General features: G+C 41.2%; 1 protein-coding gene across 3 annotated transcripts in view; it reads left to right on the top strand.

Annotated features, from left to right (window-relative positions):
* Positions 1-23,978, top strand: part of LDAH (lipid droplet associated hydrolase) — a 99,729-nt gene extending 75,751 nt beyond the window's left edge. For 2 of the 3 annotated variants that reach the window (XM_055399144.2, XM_055399142.2), the window contains exons 6-7: positions 7,017-7,099; positions 22,497-23,978. In XM_055399144.2, coding sequence (XP_055255119.2) covers positions 7,017-7,099; positions 22,497-22,688 — 275 coding nt within the window. In that variant the 3' untranslated portion in view covers positions 22,689-23,978. Of the gene's footprint in view, positions 1-3,103; positions 3,346-7,016; positions 7,100-22,496 lie in introns of all 3 variants that reach the window. The other variant, XR_016038535.1, reaches the window with a different exon arrangement.
* The last annotated feature ends 375 nt before the right edge of the window (positions 23,979-24,353 follow it).

Below are 24,353 nucleotides of genomic sequence, written 5' to 3'. Positions count from 1 at the left end.
CCTTACTGACACTTGCCATGAACCAAGGACCTGGATAATCACTGCTGCTGCTGCTAAGTTGCTTCAGTTGTGTCCGACTCTGTGCGACCCCATAGACGACAGCCCACCAGGCTCCCCCGTCCCTGGGATTCTCCAGGCAAGAACACTGGAGTGGGGTGCCATTTCCTTCTCCACTGGAGAGAATAAATGAAATATAGCTGTTTATATATATATATATATATATATATATATATATAAGCACCCTAACATTACATTTATATTTATATAACACGGTAGAGGAAAACAATGTGAGGAATTTTAATATATCACAGTTAGGACTGATATGAACACAGATGACAGGGCAGAAATGATACCGAGAAAGGGAGAAACTAGTTCTATCTAGGTAAATAAGGGAGAAGACAAATGAATTTGGACTTGAAGATGACTTGGGAATTTTCCAGACGGACAAAATGACATTAAGGTAGGTGATTAGGTTAATTAAACAGAAGACAGCCTTCTGTTTTAGATTATGTTTACTTGGAGAATTTAGTGATAGCATTTAGCCTGTGACATGAATGTCCTATTGGTCTTCTGGTTTTAGCCCACCTTCATTTCGTTCCTTCACCACTCCACTGTGAGTTGAAGTCCTGTAGTAATATTTAAACACTAAGCAGATTTCAGACGATGATGGTAGCAAATAAAATAGAACATTAGACTCAGTGAGGTTTTTTTACACCTGTATTTAGATTTGTTATGAAATGAGAGTAAGTACCATTCTTCTAAATCATTTTCTTCCCTTCATGTTTTGTTTCCATTACTCCTACTACTAGATATTTCCTTCACTGTGGTTCTTGAAACTCTGATTTCTGCTGGGTTTCCAGGAATGCTGTCGACAGTCATTGCCAGGAGAAATGTGTTTTCCCCTTAGGAAATTACGCTTCTATCTGGTATTATTGTTTCTGACCACTGTATTGTGTTACGAGCATTTCTGAGGGAAGAAAAGGATGGCTTCCTTGGAGAGTTACTGGAAAGGAAACTTGTATTCTACTTTCTAAAAGCAAACAACAAAAAAGTGTACTTAGATAGGAAATTACCAGGAAAAACAAAAATGAGAATAAAGGTGAGGTACATCCCCTGATGAAAATTTTGCTTTTTAGAAATATAAGATTCCTTACACGTTTTTTGAATTTTTATACATTTTACTAATTCAATAATAACACTGCAGAAAAGTGCCTGAAACATAAAAATGTTTACCTCCATGAATGATCAGAAAGCAAACTCCCATGTAACTTCTACCCTGCTCAAGAATCACCATTGCCTGGATATCACAAGCCACTTTTATGCCCCCTACATATCCCAAGTCCACTCCTGAGCTCATTCAGGTTGTCATCAGAATCTAGTTCACTTGGCTTTTTGATTGTAGTTCCTATCTTCTTGCTGGTTGTCAGCAAGAGGTCCCTCTCAGATCCTCGAGGTTAGTTTCATATCCTTCTCACACGGGCTCTGTCTTCAAACCAACAGCAGTGCATTTCATCCTCTTAGGACTTTGAATCTGCAACTTTCTCTTCTGCCACTAGCCAGAGAGAACTCAGATTTTGAAGGACTCATGTGATTAGGTCAGGCCCACTGGGATAATCTCCCTTAAAGTCATCTCCACTTTATAACATAACCTAGTCATGGGAGCAATAGGTCATCTTACTCACAGGTTTCACCCACACTCAGAGGGGATTGATTATAAAAGGGCAAGGATCGTATGTGTCATCTGAGAATTCTTCCTACCAGAGACCACCTGTTTTCTGCTGTTCTGAAATGCCACCTTTGTCAAGAATTAAATAACCATATATGTGTAGTCATTTCTGGAAGAATTTATTTAGAATCAATATTATTTCTTCTTTGAATGTTTCATAGAATGGACCAATGAACTCATCTTGCCCTTGAGTTTTCTTTGTGAAGAGGCTTTTAAGTTACAAATTTAATTTCTTTAATAGATACGAGAAGTATTCAGGTTACCTATTGTCATGCATGCTTAGTCACTCAGTCGTGTCTGACTCTTTGCAACCCCATGGACTGTAGCCAACCAGGCACCTCTGTCCATGGGGTTTTTTTTCCAGGCAAGAATACTGGAGTGGGTTGCCATTTTCTCCTCCAAGGGATCTTGCCAACCCAGGGATCAAACCCACGTCTCCTGCATTGCAGGCAGATTCTTAACTGCTGAGCCATCAGGGAAGACCCTATCTGTTGTCAAGTGAGCTTCAAATTTGTGTCTGTGTACAGACTGTCTGTTTCATCTGAATTTTTAAATTTCATGGCAAAGTCCACAAAATTACCTGATTATCATTACTTTGCCAGCAAAGGTCCGTCTAGCCAAGGCTATGGTTTTTCTAGCAGTCATATATGGATGTGAGAGTTGGACTATAAAGATAGCTGAGCACAGAATTGATGCTTTTGAACTGTGGTGTTGGTGAAGACTCTTGAGAATCCCTTGGACTGCAAGGAGATCCAACCAGTCCTAAAGGAGATCAGTCTTGAGTGTTCATTGGAAGGACTAATGTTGAAGCTGAAACTCCAATACTTTGGCCACCTGCTGCGAAGAGCTGACTCATTGAAAAGACCCTGATGCTGGGGAAGATTGAGGGCAGGAGGAGAAGGGGACAACAGAGGATGAGTTGGTTGGATGGCATCACCGATTCGGTGGACATGAGTTTGAGTAAAACTCCGGGAGTTGGTGCTTGACAGGGAGGCCTGGCATGCTGTGGTCCATGGGGTCGCAAAGAGTCGGACTCGACTGAGCGACTGAACTGAATTGATCCTTTTGATGTCTGTAGTATCTGAAGGGTTGTCATTTCTCATTCCTGATATTGGTAATGTTTTCTGTATTCTCACATTTTTTTCCTGAACAGACTGGCTATAGAGATTTATCAGTTTTATTGAACTTGCTTTTAGTTTCATTTAGTTTCTCATTTGTTTTTCTGGTCTCAATTTGATTAATTTCTGCTGTAAACCTTATTACTTTATTCTGCCTACTGACTGGAGTCAGACCAACTATTTTTTATATCAATATACATGAGTATGTTAAGTCCTTTATTTAAGAGAGAGAGAGACTATAAACTGTGTTTTTAAAAAGATCCGGCGAGAGACGCCCGGCTCTGGCGGCGCAGACGCGAGAGACCCCCGGCTCCGGTGCAACCGACCACGTGCAGAATCGTGGCGGAGAGGAGCTGCCCCGCGCCCAGGGTTAGGATGGTGGCCGAGAGGAGCTGTACCACGTCCAGGAGGCGGTGGCTGCTTGGGCACCGGAGGGCCGAGAGGAGCTGCTCCACATTCAAAGCAGGAGGGGCGGCCTTGAGGAGATACCCCTCGTCCAAGGTAAGGTACAGCGGCTGCACCTTGCTGGAGCAGCTGGGAAGAGATACTCCACGACCAAGGGAATATAAGAATCCAGTGTTCTGGGGAGGAAGGAACAAGACGGCGAGACCACTTTCTCCCCCACAAATTCATCAAAAGAACATTTGAATGCGGAGTAAAGTCCACAAAACAACTTCTGAATACTGGCAGAGGTCATCAGGCTCCCAGAAAAGCAGCCCATTGTCTAAGGAGAGAGAAGAAATCCAGCTCCACCCACCAGAACACCGACACATGCTTCCCTAACCAGGGAACCCGGACAAGTCACCCGTCCAACCCCACACACAGCGAAGAAACTACACAATAAAGAGAACTCCACAAACTGCAAGAAGAGGGAAAGGCCACCCCAAGCAAAGCAATATAAGCAAGATGAAGAGGCAGAGAAATACCCAGCAAGTAAAGGAACAAGATAATTGCCCACCAACACAAAAAAAAAGAAGAAGATATAGGGAATTTACCTGATAAAGAATTTCAAATTTTGATGGTGAAAATGATTCAAAATCTTGAAAGCAAAATGGAGTTACAGATAAATAACGTGGAGAAAAGGATTGAGAAGATGGAAGAAAGATTTAATAAGGACTTAGAAGAAATAAAAAAGAGTCAGTATACAATGAATAATGCAATAGATGAGATCAGAAACACTCTGGAGGGAACAAGCAATAGAATAACAGAGGCAGAAGACAGGATTAGCGAACTAGAAGATAGAATTGTAGAAATAAATGAAACAGAGAGGAAAAAAGAAAAATGAATTAAAAGAAATGAGGACAATATTAGAAACCTCTGGGACAATGTTAAACGCTCCAACATTCGAATCATAGGAGTCCCAGAAGAAGAAGACAAAAAGAAAGACCATGAGAGAATACTTGAAGAGATAATAGTTGAAAACTTCCCTAAAATAGGGAAAGAAATAATCACCCAAGTCCAAGAAACCCAGAGAGTCCCCAACAGGATAAACCCAAGGCGAAATACTCCAAGACACATATTTATCAAATTAACAAAGATCAAACACAAAGAACAAATCTTAAAAGCAGCAAGGAAAAAGCAGCAAATAACACATAAGGGGATTCCCATAAGGATAACAGCTGATCTTTCAACAGAAACTCTTCAGGCCAGAAGGGAGTGGCAAGACATACTTAAAGTGATGCAAGAAAATACCCTACAGCCCAGATTACTATACCCAGCAAGGATCTCATTCAAATATGAAGGAGAAATCAAAAGCTTTACAGACAAGCAAAAGCTGAGGGAATTCAGCATCACCAAACCAGCTCTCCAACAAATGCTAAAGGATCTTCTCTAGACAGGAAACACAGAAAGAGTGTATAAACTTGAACCCAAAGCAATAAAGAAAATGGCTACGGGATCGTACTTATCAATAATTACCTTAAACGTAAATGGGTTGAAATTTTCAAAAAGGCTAGGAAACAATTCTCAAAGCCATCAATAGTTCAGTGTTGAGTTCATGAATAGTTTTTAAAGTTTGGGACAAACTGTAGTATTTGTTATTTGAAGTACTATTTGTAATTGGCATATTACGATGTAACATTGGTCTTCATATCCAACTTAAAACACCTAAAAATGCCTAACAGGTTTTTAGATTTGTGAATTTTAGTTGATATGTATTTTATGATGTTACTAAACCTGCAGAAATATTGAAATATTTCAGAGAACTTATTCACTGTACATTTAATTTATTTTATTTATAAAAGTTATGAACTGTAGAAAGTTTTACTTGTTGGGTCAAATGCTTGTTGCATTTGAAGTGCTAGTTACAAGAAAATCAAATACCTTCAATGTATAAATGCTATTAAGTTTTTAAAGGACTCTGGAGTATAAGTAAGTTTGTTTAAAGAAATTTAGTCTATTCAACCTGAATCAGCTCTGTCAAACATTAATTAAAAGCCTCATTTAAAATAAATAAATAAATAAATAATGGTGGTGGGAGGGAGGGTTGGGAAGCTGGCTGGAGGTGGAGGTAGTGAAGTTTATTAATCTAATTAAAAATGAAGTTGCATTTCCATTTTCCAAAACCACCCATCCACCAGTGTACTGTGTCACTAGACATTATGTACAATTTTATTTTGCGACAGAAACCATTACATTTAAAAATTCATTACAGCAAGGTTAGTTAGACACATGATGGATGCAGCTTTAATCCTGCCATATATTATTACAGTTAAAATGTAAATGATGAAAAATATTTTGTGCTTATCAGCATTTATGTGGAAATGTGTTTTACAGTGGTATATGGTGTTGCTGCTGCTGCTGCTGCTGCTAAGTCACTTCAGTCGTGTCCGACTCTGTGTGACCCCATAGACGGCAGCCAACCAGGCTCCCCCGTCCCTGGGATTCTCCAGGCAAGAACACTGGAGTGGGTTGCCATTTCCTTCTCCAATGTGTGAAAGTGAAAAGCGAAAGTGAAGTCGCTCAGTCATGTCCGACTAGTAGCGACCCCATGGACTGCAGCCCACCAGGCTCCCCTGTCCATGCGATTTTCTAGGCAAGAGTACTGGAGTGGCTTGCCATTGCCTTCTCCGGTATATGGTGTTATATTCCTATTATTGTGATGAAAAAGAAAGCAATACAAAAAGACGAAGTGTTTATTAAAACATGAAAAAAAAAAAGAAATAAATGGTTTTGCAGCACTGAAGAGATTATAGAAAGTAAATAAGCTAGATCAGACCTGTTGTATGTAGTAATTTTATAGTTTATTTTAATTATTTCAGTTGTAGAATATTGTTATACTGTTCATTAGTTCTGATTGTTCATATTAAACTATTGTAATGCAAAAATAAATAAATAAATAAATAAAATAAAACAAAAAAATAAAAAAATAAAATAAAAAGATCCACTTATGATTTCAAGAGATGTACTTAAAATGACAAAAGATTAAAAATAAAAGACAAATAGGAGGATGATGCCAAAAAGAAATCAAACTAATAGTAATAACATCAACCAAAATGGAATTCAAGGCACAGAGAATCAAATGAAAATTTGTGGAGAAGTACCAGAAAGTCTTTACTACTGAGCTACCAGGGAAATCCACAAATTTGGATTATCACTGGCTTTCTTCCTCCTTTCCAGATATTTGTCATCTTGAAAATGGGGTCACTCTACCTATTTTGTGTATAATAGGTATAATAGGACTGACCTTCATTAACAACTAACTCCTCAAGATCATTTAAACTTATTTTAAAACAGACATTCTTTATAGTTGTGTCCTTTCTAAAAAAAGTTACCAAGATGTTTTAATGTTTGCAACTGTGTGTGGTTTCCCTGGTATGCATGATTTATCTGTTAAAATGTGTGATTCTAATCCTTAAATCATAAAAATACCTTGATCAGGTACAGTGACACACATCTGCTGTGATATCTGACATTAGGCCACTCATACAGCTAAACGTTGCTGCTGAGAAAGCCAGGTGAAGGTAAAAGAGAGCCTTCCATAGGGCACGCCCTTGTTTCCAGAGTCAGTGCATGTCACTGACTCACACGCCTCTCTTGGCCTCACTGACATCTTACATCACATAGCACTTGCCAAAAGAAAAGGGTGAAACAGGAATTGACTACAATTAATTTGACTTTTGTGTTTGTTCTATATATCCTAAATGTTTGTCTTTTTTTTTTTTTTAACATAGTTAACGCTGCCTACCTTGGGAGCCAAGAAATGAGGGAGGTAGTGAAGAGAGACAACGAAACCATCAAAGAACATTTACCTAAGGTAATCACTTTAGTGCTGCAGTACTTACTGAGGATGAAAGGCTAGAGTTGGTTAGAATTTGTAAGACCTCAAGGATTTGTAAATTTCAGATCATGTTCTAGTTAACATAGTCCTTGAAAGTTGCATAGAAAATAAGTAAAGCTGACTACATAGTTACTTAAATATGTTTTACCACCTGTTTTGTTGGGTTTATTTTTAGAATTAATACTTCTCTCTAGAGCTTTGTACTGAAAAGACTCACAATAATATTTATGGGGAAAAAAAGTTATAAGCGAAACATTGGAAAAGAACTGACATTCCTGTGATCTGATGACTCAGTGAGCCCGTCTTTCTTATTCTCCAATGCACTAGTGTAGGAATGCCCAGTTCCGACATCAAGACCAGTTTTCTATACAAGCAGGTGCGGAAAGGGAATGTTGAAATAGCACTTTTAAGTTGCTGCTGTAAGTGATAAAACCATAATACAAGCATATTTGGAAGTACCAGTTTCTGAAACTGTGAGGGGCCATGGTTTAGGATGTGTCTAAGCACCCTTCTTGCCTGGAGAATCCCAGGGACGTCAGAGCCTGGTCGGCTGCCGTCTATGGGATCGCACAGAGTCGGACACGACTGAAGTGACTTAGCAGCAGCAAGCACCCTAGACTCTTGAGAGTCTCTTGGACTGCAAGGAGATCCAACCAGTCCATTCTAAAGGAGATCAATCCTGGGTGTTCATAGGAAGGACTGATGCTAAAGCTGAAACTCCAATACTTTGGCCATCTCATGCGACGAGTTGACTCACTGGAAAAGACTCTCATGCTGGGAAGGATTGGGGGTGGGAGGAGACGGAGACGACAGAGAATGAGATGGCTGGATGGCATCACCGACTCGGTGGACATGAGTTTGAGTAAACTCCGGGAGTTGGTGATGGACAAGGAGGCCTGGCGTGCTGTGATTCATGGGATCGCAAAGAGTCGGACACGACTGAGCGACTGAACTGAACTGAACTAAGCACCCTAGAATTTAGGTGGCCCTGGTACTCCCATGGCATAGTTTACCTGTCTGTCCATTCTGAATAGGATAGAGTTGTGCCATCTAACATGATAGCCACTAGCCACATGGGGTTTATTCGTGGCTCCTCTGAATTGACCTGTGCCATAAGTATAAAATACACATTGGATTTCAGAAACTTAGTACCAAAAAATAAAAGTAAAATATTTAATTAATGTTTATATATTAATTATATGTTGAAAATGGTAATATCTTAGATACATTTAGTTAAATAATGGATTGGCCAAAAATTTTGTTCAGAATTTTCCGTGTGAAGTCACAGAAAAAGCCAAATCAACGTTTTGGCTAATCCAATATATTATTAAAAGTAATTTCATCTGTTCCTTTATATGACACTTTAAAAAATGTAATTATTAGAAAATACACTAAATATTTTTTGTAAAATATAGTTAACTATAGAGTTTTTTTGGTAATTACCTGCATGCCTTTGTATTTCTGTTGGACTGTGCTAATAAAGAACTTTGTAGTCAGTGCTGACGGAGAAGGCAATGGCAAGCCACTCCAGTACTCTTGCCTAGAAAATCTCATGGACGGAGGACCCTGGTAGGCTGCAGTCCATGGGGTCACTAAGAGTCAGACATGACTGAGCGACTTCACTTTCACTTTTCACTTTCACATACTGAAGAAGGAAATGGCAGCCCACTCCAGTGTTCTTGCCTGGAGAATCCCAGGGACAGGGGAGCCTAGTGGGCTGCCGTCTATGGGGTCACACAGAGTCGGACACGACTGAAGCGACTTAGCAGCAGCAGCAGCTGAACTGTGCTGAACTGTGACATCTGCTGGATGCAGTGAAATGAGCCCCACTGAGTGACCAACTCCTACAGGGCCTAGGAACCTACAATCTGCAAGTAAAATCTTAGATACCCTGCTATGTTTAGAATCTTGGAGACATTTGACTTAAACTTGCCTATAGTTAATTCATATTTCTATAACCTCCGAATAAAATTATCTTAAAGCAAGAAATGTATATGTTCTTAAAAAAATATTTTTAGAATATTGATCTATCATAGGTTCACCCAGAGAGGACTTTTGAAAGTGCCAGTCTGTTTGTCTTATGACCACAGTGGTCATCATATTTCTAAAATAGCAGTTGGCTGGAGATTGAAATTTTGAAGACAGAGAATACCCTCACTAGCTGAGTGGGGAGGTTGGGGCCTCACAGGGACCCTCTTTCCAGGGCTTGCAACTGTTTCCAGTCCCTGATGTCTGTGAAAATGCAAGAAAAACAGTATTTTATTTTTTAGTTAAATTATAAGTGAAAAAAAAAATCCATGGGAAATAACTGCAAAAAAAAAAAAAGTGTTAATGTAGCCAAAAATTTAAAAAATAAATTATAAGTGAATTTGTTTCAAAGCCTCGTTTAAGTTCGCAAGGCTGGAAGTTGATAAAAACAACTCAGTTCCCAGTTAAGAAGACTGGCAGATGCTCATTTCCGAAACTGACACTTGCTGAATGGCTGGATCCGTCACGTGTCGTATTCTGTCTTAGCACCTGTGGAAGCCAGCTGCTGCGAAGCGCTCATCATTCCTGGATTCTGTGTGTATGTCGTGCTCAGAAAGAGGTCAAAGGAAGGTGCTAACTTATTCCTGTCCTAAGTTAAATCCATATGCAAGTGTAATCATTCCCAGATAGAGGGCCGCTCATGGTAACAGTGTCAGGACTGTACTTTGCAGAAACTTTTGTGGGAGAAATATGGAGGTATAATGGTAGATGGCAGGCGTTTCAAGGTTAATGTTAACACACAGTCACAGGGCTAAACCTTTCCAGCTAGAGGGAATGGTTTTATTTTGTTTTTAAGATAGCATTGAATGTATTCATGAAAGTTGGGAAAGCATGGCGTGTTTAGTTTAATGATGCAAAACTACCTGCAGTTAATTGACTACCCTCTCTACCAGCCACATCTGAATTCTCCCCCAGAATAATACAGTTCCAATTGCTAAGTGAAACGAGGTATAAAAAGACAGGAAGTTTATTGCAATTTTTTGTTTCTGTAATGGAAAAAAAAGGAAACATGCTGTAATTTAATATTGGTAAAAAGTTGAATCACCATATGTCCCAGTCTGCTTGAGAAAGTAAAGAAACGAAAGGGCACACGGTTCTAGCAAAATAGTGGGCACTTCCCCACGCCTTCTGAATCAATTCCCAAGTCTAGACATATCCCTATTTTATTTTTTTTAGTGTTTATTTATTTATTTGGCTGCATCAGATCTTAGTTGCAGCACTTGGCAGGATCTTTCATTGCAACATGTAGACTCTGTTAATTATGGCATATGGGCTTTAGTTGCTCCATGGCACGTAGGATCTTAGTTACCTGAACCAGCATCCCCTGCATTGCAAGGTGGATTCTTAAGTGCTGAAACACCAGGGAAGTCCCCATATCCCCGTTTTAGGTAATTGTAGTCACAGATACTCTGTCCCATCTCAGCCCAAACATAAGCATTCAGAAATATCTTTCCTGTTCAGGACTGCACATTGTGAGGATGTTTTGTGCCACACATTTTGTTGCAAAAATCATTCATTTATCTGTTACTCAACTTTTAAAACAGTTCTGGAAAATGTATCTTTGTGCCATCCAGGCAGGAAGCCACAGTAAAATTCGTCTAAAAACAGTCACTCTACTGCCTCATGTGGTTGGCCTTTGGATTCTTTCTCCTCTAGAACACTGTCGTAATCAGCAGGCTTTGGATCTAAATTCAAACTTTTTACCACTGCATTTCCATATGAGGAGAACTTTTTAATCTTCTTGAAGCTAATGGGCCTTTTTAACTCTGAAAAGTCTCCAGAGTTGACTGTCTTCCTTCTTTCCAGGGTCTGGAGACTTTCCACCCAGAGTCAGCAGTGCTTCAGCACTACAGACGATTGTTTCCTTTTCCTGAAGCAAAGATATCAGACTCAGTTGTCTCCAAAAGAGTGGAGCAGGGCCTGTGGCATCACAGGTTGTGTTCTTTCCTCACCTGAGTAAATTCTACCTGCCCTTTAGGACTTGGCTCCATTGTCATCTTTAAGAGGGCTTCCCTAGCCCCAGGTTTTGGTTAGAAGTCCTCCCCTCGGTGCCCCTGGCTCCATACGTAGAGTTATAATATTGCATTTTTTACATGGCATTTAAATGATCGGCTCCCACTCCCACCCTCCTTGGAGGTTTTTCCCACCTTAGTGTCCGTGTGGCCTAGCACGGTGCATCGTATTTGGTGAACAATCAGTTAATGTAGACTAGATGGATGGACAGGAAAGCTGTGAGAGTATAGATTCTAAGCCTTTTTTGTGCCATGGATCTCTCTGACTGTGTCATGGATGGACTCCTCAGAATAATATTTTTTTAAGTGCATGAAGTATATTTTTTACCACAAAAAGTTATATTGAAGTATCACTATCCAAATACATTAAAAGCATATTTGTGATGTATATTATGTGCATCTTTACTAACAAAATAAATGAGATACACTATCAGTCAGAATTACTGTTGTAAATTTGTAGTGATGTGAATAAAAACTTTTAGTTTACCTACAACCAGTGTACTGTAATTTGAAGATTTCAGTAATTTTATAGATGACAAACAATAGATATTTCTAATCCTTCTGAAATCATGGTTCAGTTCAGTTCAGTCGCTCAGTCGTGTCCGACTCTTTGCGACCCCATGAATCACAGCATGCCAGGCCTCCCTGTCCATCACCAACTCCTGGAGTTCACTCAAACTCATGTCCATCGAGTCGGTGATGCCATCCAGCCATCTCATTCTCTATCGTCCCCGTCTCCTCCCGCCCCCAATCCCTCCCAGCATCAGACTCTTTTCCAGTGAGTCAACTCGTTGCATGAGGTGGCCAAAGTATTGGAGTTTCAGCTTTAGCATCAGTCCTTCCTATGAACACCCAGGATTGATCTCCTTCAGAATGGACTGGTTGGATCTCCTTGCAGTCCAAGGGACTCTCAAGAGTCTTCTCCAACACCACAGTTCAAAAGCATCAATTCTTCAGCGAACAGCTTTCTTCACAGTCCAACTCTCACATTCCTACATGACCACGGGAAAAGCAAAGTAATGTCTCTGCTTTTTAATATGCTGTCTAGGTTGGTCATAACTTTCCTTCCAAGGAGCAAGCGTCTTTTAATTTCATGGCTGCAGTCAGCATCTGCAGTGATTTTGGAGCCCAAAAAAATAAAGTCTGACACTGTTTCCACTGTTTCCCCATCTATTTCCCATGAAGTGATGGGACCAGATGCCATGATCTTCATTTTCTGAATGTTGAGCTTCAAGCCAAACTTTTCACTCTCCTCTTTCACTTTCATCAAGAGGCCTTTGAGTTCCTCTTCACTTTCTGCCATAAGGGTGGTGTCATCTGCATATCTGAGGTTATTGATATTTCTCCTGGCAATCTTGATTCCAGCTTGTGCTTCTTCCAGCCCAGCGTTCCTCATGATGTACTCTGCATATAAGTTAAATAAGCAGGGTGACAATATACAACGCACTCAACATGCCAGCAAATTTGGAAAATTCAGCAGTGGCCACAGGACTGGAAAAGGTCAGTCTTCATTCCAATCCCAAAGAAAGGCAATGCCAAAGAATGCTCAAACTACCACACAGTTGCACTCATCTCACACGCTAGTAAAGTCATGCTCAAAATTATCCAAGCCAGGCTTCAGCAATATGTGAACCGTGAACTTCCAGATGTTCAAGCAGGTTTTAGAAAAGGCAGAGGCACCAGAGGTCAAATTGCCAACATCCGCTGGATCATGGAGAAAGCAAGAGAGTTCCAGAAAAACATCTATTTCTGCTTCATTGACTATGCCAAAGCCTTTGACTGTGTGGATCACAATAAACTGTGGAACATTCTGAAAGAGATGGGAATACCAGACCACCTGACCTACCTCTTGAGAAACCTGTATGCAGGTCAGGAAGCAACAGTTAGAACTGTACATGGAACAACAGACTGGTTCCAAATAGGAAATCATGGTTAGAGGTTAGCAAAAAAGGATACATTCTTTTTCCTGTCCAAGTTCACATTACCCTCTTCCTACAACTGCCACTGCATCTACCCATGAATGTGTGTGGACCTGTGGACCCCAGGTGAAGAAACTTTGCTTTGAAGCCCTGGAGAAGGTTAGGCAATGTGGTGTTAACTCTGGCTTGGGCACTGGCCTGAGAACAGGAAGCCATAATGTGCTACACTAGAGAGTGTTTTGAGTTGTTGGGGAGTTGAAGGGTTTAAGAAGAAGGGTAATAATCAAGGTGATGTTCAGGAGGTTTGACAACCATATCCCTTAACCACTGACCCATCAGAACATACGCCATCTGTGAACAGTCAGTTCAGAGGTACCAGTTCATATCAGTTAGCCCAAGGAAATGTGGCTAGATTAACCAGTGAGGGGAATTATTTGGAAAAATGCGTATCAGAATGTTGGAAAAGAATGAAACTTGAAGTGGGAAAACCGTTTCGAAGACTTTTATAAGAACTAAGGCAAGGGAGTTGGGGGTAAAGATGGGGGTAGAATTTGGAAAGATCCAGGAAGTAGAATCAAAGACACTTGCACTTATAGTTCATGAAAGCATGGAGACGGAGTAAGATTATTTCTCTGCATTTGGATTTTGTAACGAGATAGGGAATATGGGAGGAGAAGTGCCAACCAGTTGCAGGAACTGGTTGAGAAAGTAGTTCCTTCTGGTCCTTTTGTCCTGTGGGACATCCGGGGGACACGTGTCTGGCAGGTAGCTGGATGTATGTGGATAGGAAGCCTAGAAGAGGAATCTGGGCTGAACTTTGATTTGGGAACGATGAGGATATATTTGGAGTCATGAGCACGGGTAATAGTAACCCAAGGAAGTATGTAAAATGAGGAGAAAAGACATATAAAGGCTGATCCTTGGGGAACACAGCTAAAAACCTGGGAGGAAAGAGAGGAGCTAATGACTAAGATGGGAATAGTGGGGGAGGGACGGGAATGAGAGCCAGGATGGAGTAAACCAAAGCAAGAGCATCAACTGTACGTTTTCGCCACCCCAGTCCCAATCCTTCTGGGAGCCCCCGGGGTATGCTCTGCATTATGAGGCACCTGGTGTGTCTGAGGCAAACAGGAGGTCAGCGTTCCCTCGCTCTGTCATTGTTTTCAACTACAAGGGGATGTATGTCTCGTTCACAGAAAAGTGAATTAGTGTTTGGTTTACAAACTTGAAGTTTTCATTTAAAACTCACTTAGGAGGGAAATTCTAAACTGCCGTGACCATCCTTGGCCTAGGCTCATGGAAACAGCTGGTGTGTGCTACTGCCAGACGGAATTCGAGCATCACTATCAGTCAATAGGGCTCTGAAATCGTTCCCAGCAAGAGCACACGAGACGCTGCTTTCTGACCACAGTGGGCAGCGATGGGAGGATTGCCTGCAAACGGCGCTGCCCCTGCCCCGAGAGGGCCAGCCTGGGGCCACGGTGTGGTTGGGAAAGGGGCCGAGGGTCCTCAGGAACAGGGACCCGCCTCCGCTACACTCGCCCCCTCCCGCTTAGCCCGCCCAAGCCCAGAGGTGCATGTTGCCTTTGGGAACGAACAAACCTCGCGCCTTCTCTGTGGACCTGGGCATGCAAATCCTTCAGACACGCCCACGTCCCGCTTAGCCAAGCATAGGACGCGCTCCCTGGACCCCACTAACCAAGACTGCCTTTCCGCTAGCCTCAGCCTGAAACTGATTGTGTTAGTTCTGCCTGTTCAGTCTGAAGCCTGTTCAGAATACCATAATCATCCTGGAAATAGATAGTCTGTTTGGGTCTCAGTCATTTGGACCTAAAGACCTCCGTCTGAAGCACCTTTGTGTCAGCACACCCTGGAGCTTTTCAGTTTTCTAGAAGAGCAGGATCCAGAGGAGGAGAAGCATATGGGAAGCAGAGTCCTGAGAGTCACCGCCTGAGGTTCATGCTCCAGCTCCACCGCTTGCTTACTTAGGTGACCTTGGTTAAGTTGCTGGACTTCACTGTGTCCCCTTTTTTTCATCAATAAAGTGGTTTAATAATAGTATCTATTCTCATACAGTTATTCCAAACCTGTAATGCTACATATAATTCATATAAAGACCTTGCAAGAGTATCTAGCATATACTAAGCATTGAACAAAAGTTTATTATTATTATAAAGTTAGTCATATCCTAGGTATGCCTTTGAGTACTTTAAAAAGACTGCCTAACTTTTCCTCTCCCTACCCACCCCCTTCAGGACTTCCCTGATAGCTTAGTTGGTAAGGGATCCTCCTGCAATGCAGGAGACCTTGGTTCAACTCCTGGGTTGAGAAGGTCTGCTGGAGAAGGGATAGGCTGTCCACTCCAGTATTCTTGGGCTTCCCTTGTGGCTCAGCTGGTAAGAATCCACCTGCAATGCAGGAGACCTGGCTTCAATCCCTGGGTTGGGAAGATCCCCTGGAGGAGGGAAAGGCTACACACTCCAATATTCTGGCCTGGAGAATTCCATGGTCTGTGTATAGTCCATGGGGTCATAGAGTCAGACATAACTGAGCGACTTTCACTTTCACCCACTCCTTCAAATGTTTTCATTCTGTAATGAAAGGTTTTCGTAATATTAAATACGTAGCCAGTCCCATTCTGGCCACTTCTTCCTATTAGATGCCTAAGGGAGATGTTGTGTGGGAGCAGCAGTGAAGAAAAACAGTGTATTACTTAATCCTTACCAAAACTTCCAGTCCCCTGGTGCCGAGAATTCAGGTAAGCTGTCCTCGGCCATTCCTCTAAGTTAGTTAAGCAAGACCCTTCTTATCTGCCGGTTTCCTGAGGCGTATAACCAGGGAGAAACAGACGCACAGGGAGATGAGTTTGCTGCTGGTGCCGCATGCTTTCTTGCTTCACCAGAGGAAGACAGATGCCTTGGGTCAACTCCTCACTCTAGTCCCACGTAAGGAAGAGATGGAACTAGATATCGATGCCCCAGTGACTTCCACTTGGGAACGAGCAGGCTCTGGCTCTTTAAACTTGAGTCGTGCAGAGAGGAGAAAGCCCCACTTTGCAGGGCTTTCGATGCGTGATCTTTCCAGTTTCTTGGAGAGTGGCCCAGTCTATAACCCGCTTAGACCTCCTCCAATGCCTGCAGGGGGAGCAGGGCTCAGTGCTCCTGAAGAATCGTGTGTTCGTTCACCTCTGTCCTCGGCCACATTTTTTAATCTTCAGGGATTTTAATTCCCATTTTGTTAAGAATGATAACTGACCCAGTTCTCGATGAAGGAAAGAAAGGAAACAAGGTAAACGGGACGATGAACTTTCTGAACTCTCCCTTTCTTCGGCAGTTGTTCAGGTTCTTAAAAACGGTTGCTCAGCCTCTTATACAGAGTAAAATAAGTCAGAAAAAGGAAAACAAGGACTGTATATCAATGCATATATATATGGAATCTAAAAAAATGGTACTGATGAACCTAGTAGAGAATAGACTTATGGACACAGCAGGGAAAGGTGAAGGTGGGATGAATTGAGAAAGTACCATTGACATATATACACTATCATATACAAAATAGATAGTTGGTGGGAAGCTGCTGTATGACACAGGGAGCCCAGCCTGGCACTCTGGGATGACCTAGAGGGGTTAGACGCGGGGGGGAAAGAGAGGGAGGCTCAAGAGGGAGGGGGTATATATATATATATATAAATACAATTATGAGTTATTTGCATTGTTCTATGGCAGAAACCAACACAACATTTAAGCAATTTTCCATTCCAATTAAAAAAATTTTTTAAGTGATTGCTCAGAAAGACTACAATGAATTGGATAAAGCTTTGTGATTGTTATTCTTCTGTTCCCAAGAAGGATGGGATTTTCAAGTAACTGAAAGGAGATGCTTGTATTACAAAATAGGTTTCCTTTAATGTTGCAGGGTCAAGGCTTAGGTGTCTGACTTTGGGGGGACAATAGAAAGAGGAGCCTATTGCTCTTGTCCAGCAATTCCTATGACGCCTGCAGTCCTAGTGAATTACTGCTTAGACAGAAGGAATTTGGATAGGTTTTTTTCCTGATTTTATTGAGATAGAATTGACACATAACATTGTATTAAAATGTACAACATAATGATTTAATATATGTATATATTGCACAATGATTATCACAGGTTTTGTTAACATCCATTACCTTAATTACAATTTTTTTCTTGGGATGAGGACTTTTAGTGTCTGCTCTCTTACTGACTTTCAAATATACAGTATAGTGTGACCTGTCGTCACCACAACTTGTTTATCTTATAACTGGAAGTTTATAGCTTTTGACAACTCTCACCCATTTCCTTCACCTCCTAACCTTTTAAGACTCCACATATAAGTGAGATCATACAATGTTTGTCTTTCTATGTCTGATTTCACTTAGCATAATACTCTCAGGGTCCATCCATATTGTCACAAATGGCAGGATTTCCTTCTTTATTTATAGCTGAGTAATATTTATTATCACCAGATAGAGATTTGTGTGTATGGCTTTTCTTTGTGTTTAATATCTTAAGATGTTGATATATCATTGACAGTGATTTTTGTTAGTTATTAGTTAAATCAGATATATAAACTTGTGTCATAAGGTGGTTTTTAGTATGTCTTCTGTCCTACAGTAACGCCTGTATTAGTAATGCATAAAAGCCAGCAACTCCACGTACACTAAAACAAAACCTTGCTGCATCCCTCAGGTCAGAAGTCAGGCTTTCCTCCTACAGCACTTTGTCTGTCCCTCTCTCTACCTGTTATGTTCAAGGGCAGCTTGTACCTGTCTGTGTTCTTCCCTACTCTGGAGCTTCTCTAAGGCAGAGCTGTCTTACTTCTGAATTTCAACCACTTAGCCAGTGCCTGGTGGGATATAAATTTAGAGTCATTTTGGGTGGAAATGCTGTGAATCTGTCAGATTCAGCAGCAAAACGTGAAAAGAAAAAAATACATGAGAAAAGACAACTGTGGCTCCTATATGGGGGCAAGCTTCAACAATTCACAGGGACATTTTAGCAGGGACATATCTCCTTAGGGGCAACAGAAGAGTTAAAGGAAAATATGTCTGTGAGTACAGAAATGATAGTAACCATAATGCTACCTTATTGTGGAAGGTACCCAGAGAAAAGCAAAAGCACAGTCCTAGACAATCAGAATCTAGAAGTGAGAAAATTAAACTTTCTATTTAATAGAGAAATGATTACTTAACATAAATAATGAAGATGGGAGATAATAATGTATACTCTTGAACAATTCCCATGCATATCAAAGCAAGTGCCAAGGAGAAATACCATAGGAAATAACGTGTTTTCTTATAAACGTTTGATTTAAACATCCTACTGATAGCCTGAGATTCTTAGTTAACAGTTCCAGTATTTTCACAGCGGTAATCACCCCCATGACATGCAGCACCCTAGAAGAACTACATAGACTTAACCTGTCGGAGACTGTCAGGTTCAGTTAGTTTTCATAACCAGTTCAAGATTTCTCAGTCTTCAGGTTTGTGTTTTCATACCATGGTTCTGTTTATTCTTAATTGTAAACAGTGATATAAGGTTCTGACTAGTAATGCTCTCTCTGGATTTATAACTGAATTTTTAATTGAGTTATATTCACTAATTGTTTCAGCTTAATCACATTGACTCACTAAGCCTAAATTTCCTTTTCTGTAAAATAGGATTAAAATACCTTCTTCAGAATATTATTGTAAGAACTCAGTGAACACAAAACTTAACATAGAGCCTGGCAAATTATTGTCAGTTTTCTTCAGGACATCATTACTTGTTGCAATTCATTTTTACATATCAGTGTATTAATAGTAATGGTATACACTCTTAACCACTATGCTTTGGTGTCTGGTTGTTTCTTTCTTTCTACTTCACCTGTCCTTCCCCATCCCCCCAGCACTACCTTCACACACCCCATACTTTTCCAGTTTCCTGTTTAGGGCTACAGGTGCAGAGTCCTCTGTTCAGATCTATTGCCTGTGACTTAAAATCCAGAGGGAACAGGAAGTATCTTGAGCCAATATATGTAAAGGCATTAGAAATAACCGTGTGTTTGACTTATAAGCCAAGATTTTCTTACAGAGCCCTTCACTGAATATAGCCTGAAGAAGAACTTAAAAAAACAAAAACACCTTGCCCCACTATCACTGAGAAATATAACCAGATACAGCCCTCCTCAAAATAATTATAGTCATGGAGGACTGAGAGATAAAATCAAATGAATGTGTGAGGAATCTGTGATCCTCATTGTTAACGCTGTCTTCAACACTGACATCACTTTGTGTTGAGGTTCCTAGTACATGCCTTGGACAGTGCTTGCTCCATAACTACTTGGACAGGACTTGTCTCTTGATACCTGAAGGTAGGTGTATGTCCCTGTAATCCATATTTATTATTCCTGCTCAACTGTCTGACACCTTCATGCATGAGGAAAGAAATGGTATTTCCCCAGTGCTGGACTTCTCAATGGAGACACTTCAGGTTATAATTGCCTCACTGAAAAGTAAATGCATCATAGAAATAGTCTTTGAAGAGTTAGGTGGAAAGCAAATATCAGGTGTCACCATGATGCTGTCCTCCTTGTCAGACACTTCATTGGGAACAATCTTTTTTGCCTTGCTTTCCTTCTCACTGACCCTTTTGTATTAGAGTTTTTCACACAACCTCACCACCATAGCGTGCATTGGCATTAGGACTCCCAAAGTACTCTTCTTGGTGAGAGAAGAGAGCACTCTGGAGCAGAGGAACAGACAGACCTGATGGCCACGAACCCAAGCCTGAATTTTGAATTTCCAGATTTTTTAACACAGTATGTTTAAACATACTCTGTTTAACAAGGTATGTTTCATACTCTGAGGAAGTGCTGAACAACTGTGCATAATGACTGTTCCAGATGCTGTTTCCTGGATATAATTTAAAGGATTCTTGGTGCTAAGAGTAGGGAGTGGTTTAGAGGGAACCTGAAGTTATTAGCCCTATTGGTAGATCATTAATGCCTGCAGACAGCTTGTACTCCCAACAGTATTTCAAGGGGAAGCTATGGTAGGGTGGTTGCTGAGAAATTTTGAGGAACTTATTTGTCCACAGCCGGCCAGAATCATCACCCACTGGTTGTGAAGTTGCAGCATTTTAGAGCCACAGAGAAAAAGAACCTGGCAACTCTTGTTCTCCAGGAAACAAAAGCAACTTCATACTCTTCTAAGAATCCTGGCAAAATGAATTCTGGTTTTGGTACTTTGGCATACCCAGAAATGGTTGTAGTGAGAAAAATAGGAGAATAACAAGAGTACGTTAAGTGAGAAATCTGTGAGCCACAGATCCTTTGCAGCTTTCAAGACTAAATCCCAGGGACAGCCAGAAGAATCTCTATGAAGTGATTCAGAATAAGTATACAACTCAAGGTTGAGTTGTTAGTAATTGACTCTCTGGAGTACTACATTAAATATTCTCCCCTTTAAAGTGTTTCTTAATTAACCATCTCTTTGAATGTTGGTTATGTCATAATGTTACTCTACTAAAGGCTGGTATTTTTATAAGATTGACTTCACCTCTCCTTATTCGGATAATGGATTTAATGATCCAAGGAGAAAATTAACCCAGGGGCACTGACACTTATTTCCTGTGTCCTCTTCCCACCTCTACTTGATCCCCTCCAGAGGTCTCTCTTCGTCATTGCAGCCAGAGTAAGTTTCCTACCACACAGACTCAGGCATGTCACTTCATTGTGTGAAGTCTTTTGTTAGCTCCTGTGGACTTCAGAAGAAGGTACAACCTCCTTAGTGGGGCTCAGAGGCTGTTCAGGACTTCATTTCTCTCCATCTCCTCTCCCACCACCTACATTCTAACCACTTCTAATTACTTCCAATTTCCAAGTGTGCCATGCTCCTTCATACATTTTATTTGCTTGGTATGCTCTGCACAGTGTGCCCCCCCTCCCAGGTTGAAGACTCAGCTTGGGCATCAGTGCCCTGGGGAACCTTTCCTGCCCACTGGTTCCCACCAAATACCCTCATCCGGGCTACTTGCCTTGTGTGCGCGGTGCCTCCAGTCTTCCTCCCCCAGAGACTGCATCTTGTTATCTGTTTTCCAGGTTCCTAGTACAGAGAAGATGCTCAATAAGTATTTGCCCAACAGATTAATGGTTAAGCATTTGAATGAGTGAGCAAATTTGGTGTGTTGTGGAAATATAAGTGACTGTAACTAGCCACTTAAGAGCTGGAGCCAGGCATAACTCTTTTTTTTCAGTGATGACAGATGTCAGAGGGGCCAAAAAATTAGGGTGTGTGTGTGTGTGTAGAAATTACCTATATGTACCTTTCTGAATAAGATTTCACTTTTGTTGCCTTTTTTTTTTTAATTGCAGAAGTAGAATATAGTTTTTTGGTGAAGAACAGCAGCTTAGAGCTAGATGTTAAGATAAAGATGTATGTGTGTATATATATATACTTATAAATGCACATGTAAATATACATACACACATCTATTTATGTGTGTGTATATATGATTAAGTGCCCATAAACATATGCACATATGTGTGCATATATAAGCATATGTATGTGTGTACGCATATGTGTTGGAGAAGGAAATGGCAACCCACTCCAGTATTCTGGCCTGGAAAATTCCATGGACAGAGAAGCCTGGTGGACCGCAGTCCATGGGGTCGCAAAGAGTCAGCCGTGACTGCACATATGCATATGTGTGCATACATGGATGTGTGTGTGTGTGTGTATCAGAGGCTGGGGCAGATCAGTATTCAATAAGCATCCTAGGAATGCTTCCTCAAAGGAAGCTCTCTCTCCATCCCACCTGCTTGCTGTCACCTGAAGGATGGCTGTAACACCTCCCCCTGAATCAGCATTCTCTCCCTGCTCCATGGAGCCTGTTTGTAGAAATATCATAGACACTCTCAGGGTTCTGATCACAATTCATCTGCTGCACTGAGAAACCTGAGTCCATCTGATTCATCTTTGCATACATTCAATAAACATGTCCCGTGTGCCTAGCATGTGGCTGTATGAAAACTGTTAATGTGTAATGAATGGTTGTAAGTCACTCAGTGATCATGTACGTCTCAACAACTCTTCCTTGCCCCTCTCAGCACACTTTGCAGTGTCCATCCCAACCACAATGTACACTACTTTGCTGGCGAGTCCTTTTAGTGGATTATGGGTGACGTATCACAGAGGGCTCTTCCTACATGTGTTTCTTAACATCAGATGCCAAGATTTACTCCCATAAACCATGAAGGCTCACTGCCTTGAGAGAGCCACTCTGCAGCAAGCTTTGGGACTAGCGTACAGGGCCAGGTGCAGAGGCTGTTTTCAAAGTATTGTAGATTGCTTGTGTCAGATCCATGTTGGGAGGGGAAAGTGTTTTCTAATAAAGTGTTTTTGTCTTGTCTTCTAGCTTATATTTTACTATGGTACTGCAGATGGTTGGTGTCCACAAGAGTACTATGATGACATGAAGAAAGATTTTCCAGAAGGAGATATTCGACTCTGTGAGAAAAAAATACCTCATGCTTTTATCCTCAGTTTTTTCCAGGAAATGGCCAACATGGTAGCTGACTGGTTAAAGGATGATCTGTCCAAAATGTAAATCCTGACATAAGGTGCAAGCACTGACAGCTCATACATGGAGGCAGTAGGTATACTGCCTCTTACTAATAAGTAGTGTACTTTAATAGGTAACTGTCTAATTTTAATATTTGACGTTAGAAGAGAAAAAAGTGAGAGTGAGTGGCTTAAAAAACTGTCAGTTCCCAGCTCCCCATGCTACAGACTGCAACAAACACAGTTGACCAATATTCCCTAGAATTAACAACACATTCCCAAGACTCAGGGAACACAGTGATCTAAAGCAAGACTTTCACGTGTGCATGAAATGCCCAGTGGCGCCATCAACTTAATTTTGATAGGCAAGATCATTGCACAAAAGGAAATCTAAATTTTTTATTTTAATTTACAATGTAGAATAGCACACCCCCCCCAAGAAAATTATGAAAGAACTACTAGAAAATGTATAAGAGCAGTGAATGTCAAGTGCGTAGTCAGACATGTGAAGCATATGACATTATGAGGAGAATACAGTCATCCAGGAAGGGACAAGCAGTGGAGCTTGGCAGTGGACCCAGGTCTCTCTTAAGGACAGAAGCTGAAGGTCAGCCCAACTAACTTTGCACAGATCTTGGCTGAAATCACCAAAATCAGACTGGATACCAGGACAGCCTGCACACCCTGCCTCTTACTACCTTGCAGCGTGTCTGACCACCAGGTCAGCCTTCTGTCTGGCCACCAGTGCACAAGCCCCAGCAGAGCCAGTGGCAGGGGACGCACTGCCTGTCTCCTTCCCTGAGGTGAGTGATTTCCAGATGTGCCCACAGTAATGAGCGAATAAAGCTCATCAGACTTACCTCTGGTCAACTAAGAGCTAATAAGCATTACTGAAGGATCCTGACTATACCTTCCTCCACAGCCAACCAGTAAGTCCTGATTGTGAGCTCCTTGAAGGCTTCCGTTCTCCAGAGCCAGCATGGGGTGACACTGAGCTGCCTCCATGAACCTCGTACCTGCCACAGGCAACTGCCCATTCTGTGATTTTTTTCAGTCAAATTCCACTGCAGACCAGCAATGAGCCAAGTACTATAAAGACCTTGAGGATAGACTGTTAGCTACACTAATGATTCTTTTCTTCTGAAAATCTTCCAGGTAGTAAACTTTGAAAGGGCATCTTTAAATTGCTGAATAGAGGATCATCACAAATGACTTCTCCAGTTAGTTGGAAAGAATTGTTTTACTAATGTACAACAACAACAAAAAAACACCCATTATGTGAATTCACCCTCTCCGGACACCTTGAGTTCCAATAAAGAAGAAGCTTGTTCTCTGATCTAGAGCTTGCTAACAATATTGCTTCCTTCCCTAAATTGATTCAACCCTGGGACCTTAGGATTTACTTAGCCAGTAAACCCCACTGACTGCGGAAATTGTTGATGATAGAAACATTCCATTTTTTCTCCTGGAGAAAATCCCTCATGGTGCTATCATTTTGTAAGAACAAGAGGATGTTGTCTTTCTTCTCAAAACCTAAAGCCCTCTGATGAAAGGTTCAGCTCTGATATGCTGCCAACCCAGTGGTGAATGTCAAATAAGATAGGATCCTTTGGCCTGGCTTCCACATCAGAGCAAATGATGTCTCAGAAGGGAGGAGCCCAGCTCCAGGCAAACGGTGCTCTCAGCCCCAGAAAGGGGCCAGTAGATGTAT

This window comes from Moschus berezovskii, chromosome 11 (assembly GCF_049115385.1).
Source record: "Moschus berezovskii isolate FMDL1 chromosome 11, NW_MosBer_1.0, whole genome shotgun sequence".
NCBI lineage: Eukaryota > Metazoa > Chordata > Mammalia > Artiodactyla > Moschidae > Moschus > Moschus berezovskii.
This window is presented reverse-complemented; position numbering and strand designations above follow the sequence as displayed.